The sequence below is a fragment of the Solanum stenotomum genome, chromosome 5 (genome assembly GCF_019186545.1).
Source record: "Solanum stenotomum isolate F172 chromosome 5, ASM1918654v1, whole genome shotgun sequence".
Lineage (NCBI taxonomy): Eukaryota > Viridiplantae > Streptophyta > Magnoliopsida > Solanales > Solanaceae > Solanum > Solanum stenotomum.
This window is the reverse complement of record NC_064286.1, coordinates 51722000-51736504: the sequence shown is the minus strand read 5'-3', so window position 1 is coordinate 51736504 and position 14505 is coordinate 51722000. Positions and strand designations below refer to the sequence as shown.

The window sequence follows — 14505 nt, the reverse complement described above, 5'->3', positions numbered from 1 at the left end:
AGAAATGATCACATCAAACAGAAGGTATAATCAAACATGAGTTCATAAATTAACCATACGTATGCACAATGGTAACTGCAGGTGTTACGAGTAAAGATAAGATCGACATAAAATCAAATGAAATAAGCAATCTCCCACAATCTATATTTATATTTTGCAGAAGACCTAAGAAAATGAAAATGAAGGAAGCAATTGGGACTACTGTAGTTCATGATGGTACATTTACATTAAGCGTCTTCAAGAGATGTTTCTTAATCAGTTTAGAGAGGTGTAACGGGTAGTTTATAGCTAACTATGGTTGCCTAAAGATGCCTTAGCAGCAAGATGTGTGAGGGCACGCTTGTGGTAACTGCATTGCAGTTTTTTGTACTTCTGCACGAATGTTGTAAGATCAATTTCTTGATCAAGGAGCTGGCCAAGAAGGGCTTCAGATTCCTCCTCCGTTTTCTTCATAGCATCTGTATCAAATATCAATAGACAGTTAACTGTTAATTCTTTTACCGGCAGGTCTAATTACTTCAGTTATCTAAATCCCATAAGCAAGAAAATATCGATGTGTTAGCCATCCATTCAATATTCTAAGGGCACTTCAATTTGGTATCTCACAACTTCTACCAAAACGAAAAAAGAATGTTCTGATCACGAAGCAACCAGAGTCTCAGATTTATCAAATAATCATTTAGGAACTGTTGCAGGAAGGAAGTAGCATATGGTAGGTACTTCAAATTGGAAAATCTTTCTTAAAGCTATTAACTTAATAACACCATCATAGAGAGAGTAACAATGTGACAAAATTGAGCACAAAGCTATTTAAGTTAAAATTTCCTGTTACACATAATTGTCTCATTACATGGAGTTTCTGCACTAGCTCCTTAATTAAGAGTGCATAGAATTAGATTCACGCTTAAAAGACAAGTAGAAGACTTGTGCAAAATCTGATGATAACATTCAAATGGATAGAACTTTTTCATTGGGACATAATGAAAAGTGGTATAGAGTGTCCTAATCCAGAAAGGAAATTGAACAGAGGAGCAGAGTGAAAATGGTTGAAACTTGAAAGAGACTAATGTTTTTCACTAAGTTCGAGGAAAATAAGCATATTTGTCAAAGTAGATCAAGAGGACACCAGTGAAGATTGCACTTCAAAAGGTAAGTTGAGCATTATGAAAAGCTGTTATTATGCATTGGTGACATAGTAAGAAGTCTCCTATTGTCATATTGATCCGTAATTGTACTTCAAATTACTTTACCCGATGTAAAAAGAATAACAAACGATCATAAGGAAAAGAAAAAAGTATACAAGCTTTATGTGCTTCCACTGTTTACCTTGTAGCTGATGGAGAAGCGATACAGGAGAGTACGACTTTAGAAGCTCTTCTTTTCTCCTTTCCAGCTCATGCATCTTTTCTTGAGCAGCAGCCAATTCAGTTGTGCGGATGATTCTACACTGTGAACAATAAAGGAGGGTGCACCGAAAATTTTTTTCCCAGGTCAGTGCTTTGATGAAAAAATATTACAAATGCTTTTACAAATAAGTAAATACCTTAGAAGCAATGTGAAGTATCTAACCTGATTTCTCAGCTCCATTATCCAGGGTTCTTTTTCTAAATTCTCCCCTGCATAAGGATTTTGTTCAAAATCTATCTGCAGATACTAGTTGATATATCACTACCTATAATAAGGCAATAAGCAACCCAAAACTTACTAGCAAGCTGCAGAGTTGCATTCCGAAGCTCATCCCTGACCTGATCAGATATGGGGAAAACAGCAAGAGTAAGATGCTACCATAGAAATTAACATAGAACAGTGAGCCTGTTACAAAAAAATATTACATCAAGGTGATTATAATGGATCAAAGTTGTGTTCTCGCATTGAAATTACCTTGCTAACATGCACAAGACATGAGGATACACAATTTGTCACATACATTGTGTAAGAAGAAGATTAGAGCACACAGGAGGTAGAAAGATTATTCAAGTTCATTTTGGCAAGGAAGAAAGGAAGCAAGAACAAGGCCAACCAAATCCAAACATGCAAGTATTATTAACTTTGAACTGTATGAAGTGAGATCACCAAAAAGTAATGATGTGCATTGTAATGCACAAGTCTCATGAGATTGTAAGCCACTTGAAAGGACTAAATACATTATAACATCATGAATGCAGAACCTCACACAGACGGAACAACTAAATCCAGTCATCCCCCGTGTAGAATTTGATTCCTCCCTTACTACTAGAAACAGAATCTCACTCGGCCATTCATTCAATTTGCGACATGTATAATTTGGTGGAGCATAATATCATATTTGAACAAAATGAGGAAAAAATAGATCCAGTGTATGTTCGACTATAAAAGGGAACGAGGTATGGCAAGACAGGCCGAGCAGAACGAAACAAGTAATTTTATTACTTACATTATTCTGAGTCTTGACAGCCTCAAGTGAAAGTAAGAAGTTGTGACGAGCATCCTTGTCAGAAACAAGCTTCTTTAGCTCATTAACACTGAACAATTTAACAAGAAAGCATATTGAAAATCAGAAACAAATTACAAAAAGAAGAATGATGAAAAAGACTAAGCTCTTCATTTGATTGTTTAATGATAATCAGAAACAGATGATCAAGTCATGAAGCTTTTTATTTATTTTTTAAACTAAAAAGTCATGAAGCATTTGCAGGCAGAAGACACTTCATAGCGTCGAAATCATATTTTAAGATAAAATTTATTCATCATTCTCAAAACATGCATGAATGGTACCTAAAAGGGTGCCGTTAATTGCTTCCTTGGATACTAATGATAAAAAAGAAAATATTTATGTTCTTTCATGTACCAGAAAACCTCTGATTATGAACCGAACCACGAGTATCTATTTCAGATATAAAACTTTTATCTTCATTAAAATTCATTGGCAGTTTCCTACAAGCCACCCTCTTTGCATTTATTGCAAGAATTCTGCTTTCAAATGACAACACTTGTACTATCCAGTATATTTTTTACTGTATGCACTTCAGTTCATTACACAATTTGGTGTTTCATAATGCTCCATAAGATAAGAAAGCAGAACTCATCAACATTCAAAAAGGTTAATTCCTATCACGTAATTGTCTTCTTCTTTTTTATGACAAGGGAAACCCGCAGCCGCTACCCTTTGAGTGCGCACAGGGTAAAACCCCCGCTCCTATGCAATAGCTCGAAAACCCCTATCACGTAATTGTATCACTACCATTAGATATATTATAGAGTTTTCAGGAGTTTTATGCACATAAATGTATCAAAATCATAAATCTATGTTGAATCTCATGATGGTGACATGAAACCACTCTTGATAACCATATAGCAAAACAAAGAGGGAATCTCTGTTACAATCCCAGCGAGTTCAGAATCTAATTCTGGTAGAAACAAAGACTGCAATGTAACTAATGATCCTTTCTATATAGGTGTAATTGCTGACATATATGAACTAAATTTTACCTCTTGTTTCTTAAAGCAGCAATGATGTCAGCACCCTCTGCAGGAGAAACTTGGGACACAGAACTTGGCCTGTTTGTCGGACTCTGCGCATTAAAGCCGCCGGAAGAGTTTGAACTAGGGGTTGCAGGGCGGGAAGAGCTTGGTGAGCTGACTACAGAAGGTGAATATCGTGAACCATTATTAGCTTCTAGAGGACTTGACTGAGCCCGTTGCTCTTTGTTACCCCTGTAGAAAAGAGAAGTTCAAGGAAATATGTATGTCAAAGCATAAGGCCAATAGGTAAACAACTCATATAGCTGACACCAACTAATTTTAGATTGAGGAGCATTACTGATTGATTGAGATCTGTTTGCCAAAATCCTAAAGCTAACTACAATAACGAATTCATTCTGTACATTCTAAGTATGATATACATCATGCCATGATACCATACCATTACATATAAACAAGCTATGCTATAAACTATAATCACTGCCAAATGAAATTACATGGATCTCATTGGTGAATCTAACAAAGGGTTCGGTAGTTCAGATATAATTAGATATATATTTCAGAAACAAATACGATAGAATTAGATATACATTTCAGAAACCCACTCTCTCTACTCAAACAACCACATCCAAATCCTGGATCCAGGGCAGAGCTAGAGTGTAGGAAGCGGACAAAATCTAGTAGTTTTGATTCAAAACCCTTACAGTAGTTTTAAAATATTCAATTACATGTATAAACTATTAATTTAGAACGCAGCAACTCAAAAGTACTAAAATGGACCAGCTTCAATTCCTGGCTCCACACTGCCTATGGTAGATAGTGGATATAGATTTCAACTTCTTCAAACGCCTAAATAACACAATATGGAATAGCAAAAAGGGAATTCAAAACATAAGTAATGGTTCCTAAATTTATGCTTCCAGGATCACTCATTTAGCACAGATTCTTCACAATTAACCAAAATTTAGCACAAAAATATAATAATAGGAAGAAAAAAAAACGAAAAACTGCAGATATCTATACCAAAAGAGGACATAGGTCATATAAACTTCAAATAAAATACAAAAAAAAAAAAAAACACAACAAAATACGATCGTCCGATTCATAACTGAATAAGGAAATGAAAATCTGTAAATCTGAAAGAAAAAAATTTACCAGAAATTCAACATGAGTTGGGCAGTGGAAGAAAATGAAGCTAATTGCGTAAGAAACGTACGAAGAGAGCTATATGCCTTCGAATTTTGATAATCGAACCCCAACGCTTTTTCCTTTCAATTTCCTTTGGATTTTGAAGAAAGAGCTGCTCAATTTCCTTCTATTTTCTATGGTGTTGGCTTTCAAATAAAATAATAGTTTTATTATATAGTTTGAATAATAAATTTAATATTTTTTAAAAAGAATATTAGAAAATTATTATTAATACTAATAAGAGTAATATCTTATTTATTTTCATGCGAATTTTAATTCTAATCATTCAGATATAATTCATTAAGGGTGTTTATTTTTTGAAATTTGAATCTTAATCATTTAAATTCAGATCATTACATGTATTTGTTTTGTTTCTTAATAAAAGCCTCTTAATGAATGTGAATGAATCAATTCAGATTTGTAATGGAGCCTTAACATCATTAGATTCTTTAAAATAATATGAAATAATATGCTTATTTTACAAGATCTTTCACATCTCTTTGTTTCGGTTTTCTATTAGATTTTCACACCTTTCGCTCTCCAATCTCACCTCTTATAGTAAGTTTTCATAATTTTATCAACTACACAATTTTTTCTTGGGTATATTCATGTTTATCAACAGAGCGGATCTACATTGATCCGTGAGGGTGCGCGTGCACGCGATAACTTTTTGAAACAAATTATATATATGTGTATAGATACCTTAAGTAACGATTATGTATATAATTGTGCACTTTAATAACCAAAAATTCATCCAGGTGAGTTGGTTAAAGCCGCATCTATTACCCACCATGTTGTGGGTTTGAGTCCAGCACGTGCATCATTTTTATTTCTATTTTTTGTCTTCAATAACCAAAAAAAACTAAAAGATAGTGGTGCACCCTTAATCTTCAAATCTTGGATTCGCCTCTGTTTATCAAGAACTCTCGTAGCCACAAAGATTAAGTGTAACAATAGTCTCATTTTGTTAAAATATTCTTGAAGGTGTCAAAATTTATTTGAATTCCTATATATTTACACATAACGTTGAAGATGACAACTTTACATTAGTAGTCTAACGTATTTACGTTCTCTAATTGATATTGATATTGCCATATTTGTTAATTGTTACTCCTCCATTTTATAAAGTTTGATCGATTTATTTTGTAGTTAATCATTTAAACTATCTTATACTTAACTTGTGAAACGGAACCAGAGTTTATATAGCTGGATATTTTTCTTATTAAAAAATTAATCTAGCATTTAATTTCATATGCAATTTAGATGCGTATTTAGATTAAGACATTTTAATATTCAGATGTATATTTAAATTCTAAGTGAATTATTTTATTTTTTTCAAACATGACAAGTAAAATATGACAAATATTTAGTATAATACATAAATAAAGGTCGATAGTCCCCCCCCTCCAGAATTATAAGAAATTCATACCACTAATACAATAAAAACAACTTATTATTTTCTGAAGAACTTTTTCTCTAATGAAACACTACACAATATAAATTTGAATTAGTCAAATTTCATGGCAAAAACCATACCCCAGAACTAAAAAGATACTCATTGTTTATCTTAAAGATTGTGCAATATAAAATGAAAAGGTTCATATTTGTATCTTTATATTTTGATATTTTAATTTGAGGAGAGGTTCAAAATTATGCTGATACTTTATGAAATGGTCCAAAAATTTATTTTGATAACATGTGGGGTCATTTTTATAGGTGAAAGAGTCAAATTTACATTTGACTATGTAAATTATCAAAATTTTCTTGAACTTTTACAAATTTGACAATCATTTTTCTTACCCATTATCCCTCTTGTCTCTTAAGTTTGAACATCACCATAATAATCTAAACTCCTCATCATTGTCAAGGTGTTTATATTAATTCCTTTATGATAGAACAAGAAAATTATTTTATAATAATGATAATATAAATTATAGAATTTTGCTTAACTCAACAAGACAGAATAAATCACACGACATTTATATTTTATTTTCAAAATGATAGAGAAATGGGGAAGAAGAGTTTTCAAATTTTCAATGTTCAAAAATTGAGACGAAACTTCTAATTTATAGCCAATGATTTGATTTCTTGTTAACTTTTTAAGATTTGAAAGAAGTGTTTCTTTATATAAAGATAAGGATTTTTCTATCTTTTTCCAATAAGGGACAAAACTCCTCAATAAGAATGTTTTTTTTTCCCTTTCAAATTTCCTTTTCTCTTAATTCCCTTTTTTATTTATTTATCATTCACATCGCAACGAAACCTAATAATTAATATTGTTTTCACATAATAGCGTGATTTATTTAGAAAATAATGTACATTATTTTATTATATTTTGATCAAGATCATGTGTGAATGAAGATATGAAGTTTCTTTCGAGGACCAAACTATTAGTTTTACGTTATAATTCAAAGCACTAAACAAAAATTTGTATCAATCAATTATGTAAATACTAGTAGTTTTGTTAATAAATTTTTGTGTAATATTGGCTTTTGGGTCAAGAGTTAAGACTGACTGAGTGACCGTTGGTCGAACATTCCTATACTAACATTAATTAATAATATCTATCACTTTATATATATAAAAAATAATTATTGTTTTATATCAATTTCAAGTTAATTAAGTTCACTATATCAATTTTCATTGTTCATGTAATTACTCCATTAAATTAAATTCATCGTATAAGTACAAATAATTTTTTTTTAAAAATCTCAATAGTAATAGGCTAAAAATGCTGTAATAAACTAACTTTGATATTGACTAATTAGTATTAGCTATTAGTAATTTTAAATTAAAAGTATGTTACTTTTGGAAGGAAAAGAAGAGTATTATAATAGAGTATTTATAAAGCTACTTTGCAATTGAGGAGCGCAATTTTCGCTTTGGATAACAATTTTCTTTTAATAGTTTATAGTCTTTTTATGAAGTCATCCCAATTTTGTGCAAATAATAAGTTTCCTTTTTATTTCCCCAATGCAATTTTATTTTTTTATTTTTTATTTGCATAATAGTGACAGTTGAAAAAAGAAAGATCACCTAACCAATAAATTATTCATTTGTTGCTAAGAAAAGAAAATGAAAAACATGATGAAAACAAGAAAAAAGTACTTTAGATATGTTTTTTGTTTAAAATAGTTCGTTTTGATTTTATTTTTTTTATATATATACGTTTTGGATAAGATAGAGAATTGACCAGACGATAATCAAATTTGCAGCACAAAATAAGTATTTATGGATAGTAGTAGAAGTAGAAATTATTAAAAAAAACACAAAATAAATGTTTATTATATAATTAAATTAATCACATAAAATATGTTAATTTTATTAATTTTACATATCAATATTAATTGGAATGAGAGGTTGAAAATTTTATTGAGGCTAATCCATACAGACAAACCTTGTTATAATGATCATTTATTGGAACGATAATTTATTATAACAATATGATTTTCTCCTGAATCAATTTTTCATGTTATATTTTATTTCTCTATGACAACATTATACATGTAACATAATGATATTAATTATAGCAGGACACTCTTTCTAAAATTATCCCTCTTAATAATTATACCCAAATATTATTAAATAGTATTTATACCCAAATATTATTAAATGATGTTTTGTACAAAATATATATTATATATATATAAAGTAAATTATTAAAATATTTATGTTGATCATCATTTATATCATGCACATAGTAAACTTTAATCACAAATATTTTTTGAAAAAATTATATTTAAATTGTATTTATAACTATTGTCATAATTTCACAAGGAAAAATCATTAACGTTTTCTATTTTTATATTCATACTCTTTCTAATTTTTCATACTTTGCTTATAACAATTTAACAATTTAATGAAATATAAATGCATATTAAATATCAAAATTTCATAACAATATTTTGTTATAGCAGACATGAAACTTTCTGAAACAATTCGATTATGGAGATTCCATAAGCTTCTCAAAGCCGGCATCTTTTTTGTTTTGTTCTTTATATTTATTACCCCTCTCTCTAATCCCTGAAATTTAATTTCTTTTTTCATTAAGAAATATGAAAAAATGTACTTTTTTGGTTTATTAAATAGTTAAGTACGATTGAAAGTGATAGGCAAAATAATTAAAAAGAACCTTGAACTTTTCTAGTTCCTAAATGAATATTATACTTGAGCGATTATCATATGTACGTATACATGTGGGAAGTTGATGTCTATATACCATCCTTAGAATGTATTACATAATTTATAATTATGAGTATCCATATGACTAACTGAAGGAACGTTTAGAGGTGAATTTATAATATAATTTATAAATTTATGAGAATTAAATAATTTTTATTCACATATAGTAAGAAATCGATTAAATATTTGATCATGAATCCTATTATTATTATAAATTTAAACTCGCTCTAGAAATTCATAAATTTTAAATAAAAATATACACCTCTACACATTTTTTTTCTTCTTTTAGACATGTTTTTCTCCTTTAGAGATTCAACATAAAAAAATCAACTACCAAATCAATCCAAACTTACACCAAATCAGCCTATTATGAAGGTAAATCGAAATATCACTACATCACATGCGTTTTCATATAAATTAATATTATTAAATTGTAGTAATACACATTTTTTTTCAATTTTCAATTTAATGTCAAAGTATTAATGTAGTTTCATATAAATACTCGATACAAATATTTTTCTTTATCGAATAATCCTTCTTTTTGACATTCATGCTGCCAAATTTTATAATTGATAAGTTCTCCATTTGCCATCAAACCTATAACACATTTTAAAACCATACAATCACAAATAAAATAAGAAGAAACATAATTTTATTGTAAAAATATGTAGATACAAATCTGATCCTCTCTTGATTCCTCTCTCATAAGATTTTCATGATTTGAGGGTTGTTAGTAGCGTATTTCCCGAACTATGATTATTTGGATTTGATCTCTTTATGAATATTTCATGAATTTGTAAAATATTCGAGATTTTAATCTCTTTATAGAATTTTTGAGATGCCTTTTCAAGGGAATATAGTAGGGGAACTTTCACATATAGCCACTCAAAAATAGTTTAATTACTCTCCATAGCTATAGTTTGATAATTACAATTCGTAGCTACATGTTATATGGAGGAGAGAGGCGAGCGAGACTGGGAGAGAGAGGAGAGAGGCGAGAGAGAGGGAGCAAAGAGTGGAGAAAGGTGAATTGTATATGTATATAGGTTAGATAATTGTATATTATACATATATATTTGTATATATGGCAAGAGAGATTGGGAGAGGGAGGAGAGAGGGGAGCGAGATTGGGAGAGGGAGGAGAGAGGCGAGCGAGATTGGGAGAGAGAGGAGAGAGGCAAGCGAGAGAGGGCAGAGAGTGGGAGAGAGGTGAATTGTATATGTATATAGGTTAGATAATTGTATATTATGCTTACGTATTTGTATATTCTGACGAATTATACATATACAAACATGACTAATTATACAAACTCGAAGTCAGCCCGCGTAATTAATGTATAATGTTAGTCGTGAGTGGTAATTATAACAAACTATAGCTATGATGAGTAATTAAGTAGTATAAGTTTGCTTAACCGCGTAATTTTCTCAATATAGTATCCTTTATATATGCATGAACTCGAGTTTAAGATTGAGTAGTCTCTAAGAATTTTAATTGAAATCGAACACACCTACCTTGTAAAGTCCCAACTCGAATTGAACACATCTTTTAGAGTCCCACAAATTTTCAATGTCTACCCCAAACTAGTAAAAATGAGAAAAGTATTGAAAATATTCTTGAAATTGATTAAAATTATTAGTTTTGTCCCAAATTATTGACATACCTAAAAACACTTATTTACTTGACTAACTAAATTTACTTACATCCTCTGATCTGCCACATGACAAGTGGTCTCAAACTCTTGTAAAAACATGAAACTCTTAATACAAAAGGAGAGACGAGTGTTGAAAACACCCTTAAATTTTGTGTGAAAATTTAGGGAATGTATATCACTATGCCAGAAGTGTATTTATGTGAATAAATATTTTTAAAACTATAAATAATTCAACAATAAAACTAATATATCACGCTAAATTTATGAATATTTAAAACTATTGAATTTGTCTACACTCATATCGTAGCTCACCCCCTACTCATCAAGACACTACAAATCCTAAGGACAAAAAGATGGTAATAACTGCTAAAACAAAGGGTATTAAAGTAATATCGCCAGGTCACATTACACTCATTCTCATCTCGGACGTAATTTGCAACAAGAAACCATACCGATGAATGGGACCCACATCATCCTCCACTTATAATTCAACACGTGTCAACCCGCATAAAAACAAAACCTCTAAACGACGTCGTTTAGTGACCAGCTGTTTTGCTTAGACGTAGCCTAATGGCCGACCTTTCTGCCTACATAGAGACGCAAAGAACATCCAAAGTTGGCGTAAGCACTAACGAAAGTTGCGGTGGAGTGATAATTAATTTTTTATTTTTGATTAAACATTTCAAGTTTGAATATCTCTGAATATAAAATCATTTTTATTAGAAAGTTTTTTTTTATTTTAATATGAAATTTTTCGATATGAAATTAAATTTAATTAAACTACAATATAAGTATTAAACACCAAACGAAAAAACTAAAAAAAAACAAAACAAAAAAGTTGGCGTAAGCGCCAAACTCACACATACCCTTTCTCTCTTTTTCTTCCTTTTTTTTCCTACAAAATCATCCAACAGCTCAAAATCAATCTCAGCCACCATCAACTCTTCTCAACCGTCAGATCTACTTTCATTCACCCACTACTCCGTATCCCCACCCCACCCCATGTTTTTATTGTTGAATTTTAAGTTGCTGTTAGTTTAGGTTAGGCCTTCTTCCTTCTTCTCTTCCCTTTCCAATCCCCCATCTTTCTCTCTCTTTCAAATTCTTTTGATTCTTCATCGTCAATACGATAACTTCTTCTTCTCCAACTTATGCACATTGGGTGAATTAGGTGTTAATTAATCTGGACGGAGCATTCTGATCAGATTGCAGTAAGTTGATTGATAATCGAAGATCGATTTGATGACAATGCTGGTTCCGCCATGGCTAGAGCCATTATTGAACACTGCTTTTTTCTCGATTTGCCGGACGCACGGTGATGCGGCGCGGAGTGAATGCAATATGTACTGCTTGGACTGCAATGACAATGCTTTTTGCTTCTATTGTCGCTCATCTATACATAAAGATCATCAAGTCATTCAGGTAAATTTTATTTATAAACTGTACTAATATTGGAGATCCGACTAATCTGAATTCACGCAAAACGTAGTTATTGTTGGTATCTAAATCATTGGCATTATGAGTATCATTATGATCATAGTTACGGGTTCAGTAAAACTCAATAATTTTGGCTCAAACTTTGTGTTTGTGTTTGTGTCCATTCTTCCTTTTCGACTCTTATTGACTCGAACCTACAAACTCAGAATTGGAGAGAGAGGATGCTTTACTATCTGAACAATCTCTTTTTTTTGTCAAATAATCTACATTTAGTATAAATCTCAAAAATAGAAAAAATTGGGCTCCGCAATACTTGTAATGTATCTTTTCTTACATAGTAAGTAATCTTTTATTTCAATTTTTACCTAGAAAAAAAAAAGTAGGTTTGATATATGGACTTTTTTTTTTCTTTTTATAGCACGTGTGGTTAAAATTTGTAAATAATTGTTGTTGAAATATATATAGATAAGGAGATCATCATATCATGATGTGGTAAGAGTTTCAGAGATTCAAAAAGTATTGGATATAAGTGGAGTGCAAACATATGTAATCAACAGTGCAAGAGTTTTATTTCTAAATGAAAGGCCACAACCAAAGAGTAGTGGCAAAGCAAGTTCTCATGTTTGTGAAATATGTGGAAGAAGCCTTTTGGACACTTTTCGTTTCTGTTCTCTTGGATGTAAGGTAAATTATCTAATTTTGTTAATTGATTACTTCATTTTACCTATTAATTATTTAATTTTTTTTAAATTTTGGCCATGGCCATTGTATTATTCATACATCATGATTCATGTTAATTATGTCCCACATATTCATAATAAATAATAAAATTTCACATCTTGATCACCACCATTGATTGTAACTCCCTACCAAAAAATACATATATCATCTTCATCGTCATCATATCATAAGGTCACAACTCAAATATTCAAGTAGCCTTTGATTGACATATTGACAAAGGTGAAGCTATGTTTATAGAAAGGGGTTCAATTGAATCCGATTTGTTAAAATGTTATACTGTATAAATAGTATCGTAATAAAATTGGTTCAAAAATTGTTTTTGAAGTCGTATGCTTGGATTTCAGATATAACATTTTTGCATTTTTTGTGTTTCTTTTAAAAATTCCTAACTTCGTTACTGATGATTATGAAGCCACATGGAGAGCTAGGAATCTATAAATAGATACACATGCCATCCTTTTCAAGAATAACCAATTAACCAATTTTTTTATAAATGCTATTATAACATTTTCATTTTTGTGCTCACAACTTACATATACACTACATATATAATGATTCATGACACCATTATAGGCCTACATTCACCATTAGTCCAAGCTAATATCTATATATCATTTTTTAGCAATTGATTATCAACAATAACTTAACTGTCGGTAAATATATTTTTTAGTGGCAATTAGCACTCTTTATAAGTGTCTCTAAAGCCTATAGCGATATTAATTAATGTTGATAAAGACTTTAGCACTCTTTGTTAATGTGTATATTTATTGCTGCTGAAAATTGTTAATATTGTTGTAGTGATATTCCAATTGAAGTAATGTTGAAAGATGATGAGTTACAATTTTTGGACTATATATCATTTGTTTTTAATGACTTAGCTTGTAGGAATAAAGAGGAATGGAGATTCAAGCTTTATCTTAGATGCCAAGAATGAAGTACTAGCATTACAAAGAGGTGAAGGCATATCATCAAGAGGAGGAAATCAATTGCGTGAAGGCTTAGAACATGACAATATATACCCACCCACCCCTCCTCCACCACCTTCAAATGCTAGAAGAAGAAAAGGGATTCCTCATAGAGCACCTCTTGGTTCATAACAACATATAAAATAATAATTAACCAAAAAATAATACATTCAAAAAACTACTTTATACAACTCATGACATATAAGGAGGGGTTGTAAAGGTTGATGAAGTTTCCTTTTTGAAGATGGTGGGGTCTTTTGAAAGGAAAGAAAGAGAAAAAAGAGAGCAATAATGCACAATTTGTTTTATATTAGAAAAAGTTGGAAGATTATTGTACATTGTAATTAATTTAATTAAGAAATTTAAAAGGCAAAGTGTTTGTTGGAGTTAGTTTTATAGTTTTCATTGGCCCACCAACCCACATGCGTCGTTTATATAAAGTAACAACCTTTTTATTTGTTTAATACATGCAAACCAACTTTCTTATCATTCTACCTAGTTTTGTTTCTGGATAATAAAATATATTCGGTAGAAATCAATCACGGTTGTGGTAGAGTGGTAAATACTATTTTCAGCGTGAATTTGAATTTAGTCGGGCTTCAATATAAGTACCAAATACTAAATGGGAAACAAAAAAAATATTTTGTAGAAATAATGTTGAAACACCAGAGTGAAAGACATAAATAACAAGCGTGTAAGTACCAGTTTTCTGTATTTTCTTTCCCTTCATAGATAACGAATCAAAATTTTGAGTCTTTTTTTAAAGTGAGTGAATCTCGAGGAAAAACACAAACTTAAGAATATAATTAGCTAACATAAGTTTGGTCAATCACAAACTTAAGAATATAATTAGCTAACATAAGTTTGGTCAATCGTTCATG

The 14505-nt window shown here is 30.6% G+C and overlaps 2 protein-coding genes across 3 annotated transcripts; one reads left to right on the top strand and one right to left on the bottom strand.

Annotated features, from left to right (window-relative positions):
- Positions 1-84: 84 nt before the first annotated feature.
- Positions 85-4786, bottom strand: LOC125865722 (vacuolar protein-sorting-associated protein 37 homolog 1). 2 transcript variants are annotated; one of them, XM_049545956.1, is made up of 8 exons: positions 4615-4786; positions 3469-3693; positions 2414-2501; positions 1706-1745; positions 1570-1616; positions 1327-1447; positions 291-458; positions 85-249 (listed from the first exon to the last, which is right to left on the bottom strand). In XM_049545956.1, coding segments are annotated over exons 1-8 (705 nt in total). In that variant the 5' UTR covers positions 4629-4786; the 3' UTR covers positions 85-247. The 2 variants fall into 2 exon arrangements, with proteins under 2 accessions (XP_049401913.1, XP_049401912.1); XM_049545955.1 differs by having other exon boundaries at positions 85-458.
- Positions 4787-11564: 6778 nt separating this feature from the next.
- LOC125865724 (protein RGF1 INDUCIBLE TRANSCRIPTION FACTOR 1-like) lies at positions 11565-14014 on the top strand. Its single transcript, XM_049545957.1, has 3 exons — positions 11565-11903; positions 12384-12602; positions 13538-14014. Exons 1-3 carry the CDS (start codon positions 11724-11726, stop codon positions 13754-13756), a joined length of 618 nt encoding a protein of 205 aa, XP_049401914.1. The 5' UTR covers positions 11565-11723; the 3' UTR covers positions 13757-14014.
- Positions 14015-14505: the final 491 nt, after the last annotated feature.

What these genes read in the sequence shown, in the direction of transcription:
- LOC125865724 (XM_049545957.1), top strand. Translation starts at nt 11,724, where the DNA reads ATGACAATGCTGGTTCCGCCATGGCTAGAGCCATTATTGAACACTGCT. An exon ending in AAGATCATCAAGTCATTCAG is followed by an intron (nt 11,904 to 12,383) that starts GTAAATTTTATT and finishes AAATATATATAG; the next exon opens with ATAAGGAGATCATCATATCA. An exon ending in TCTGTTCTCTTGGATGTAAG is followed by an intron (nt 12,603 to 13,537) that starts GTAAATTATCTA and finishes TTAATGACTTAG; the next exon opens with CTTGTAGGAATAAAGAGGAA.
- LOC125865722 (XM_049545955.1), bottom strand. An exon ending in CTGTCAAGACTCAGAATAAT is followed by an intron (nt 1,746 to 2,413) that starts GTAAGTAATAAA and finishes ATATCTGATCAG; the next exon opens with GTCAGGGATGAGCTTCGGAA. An exon ending in TAATGGAGCTGAGAAATCAG is followed by an intron (nt 1,448 to 1,569) that starts GTTAGATACTTC and finishes TATTGTTCACAG; the next exon opens with TGTAGAATCATCCGCACAAC.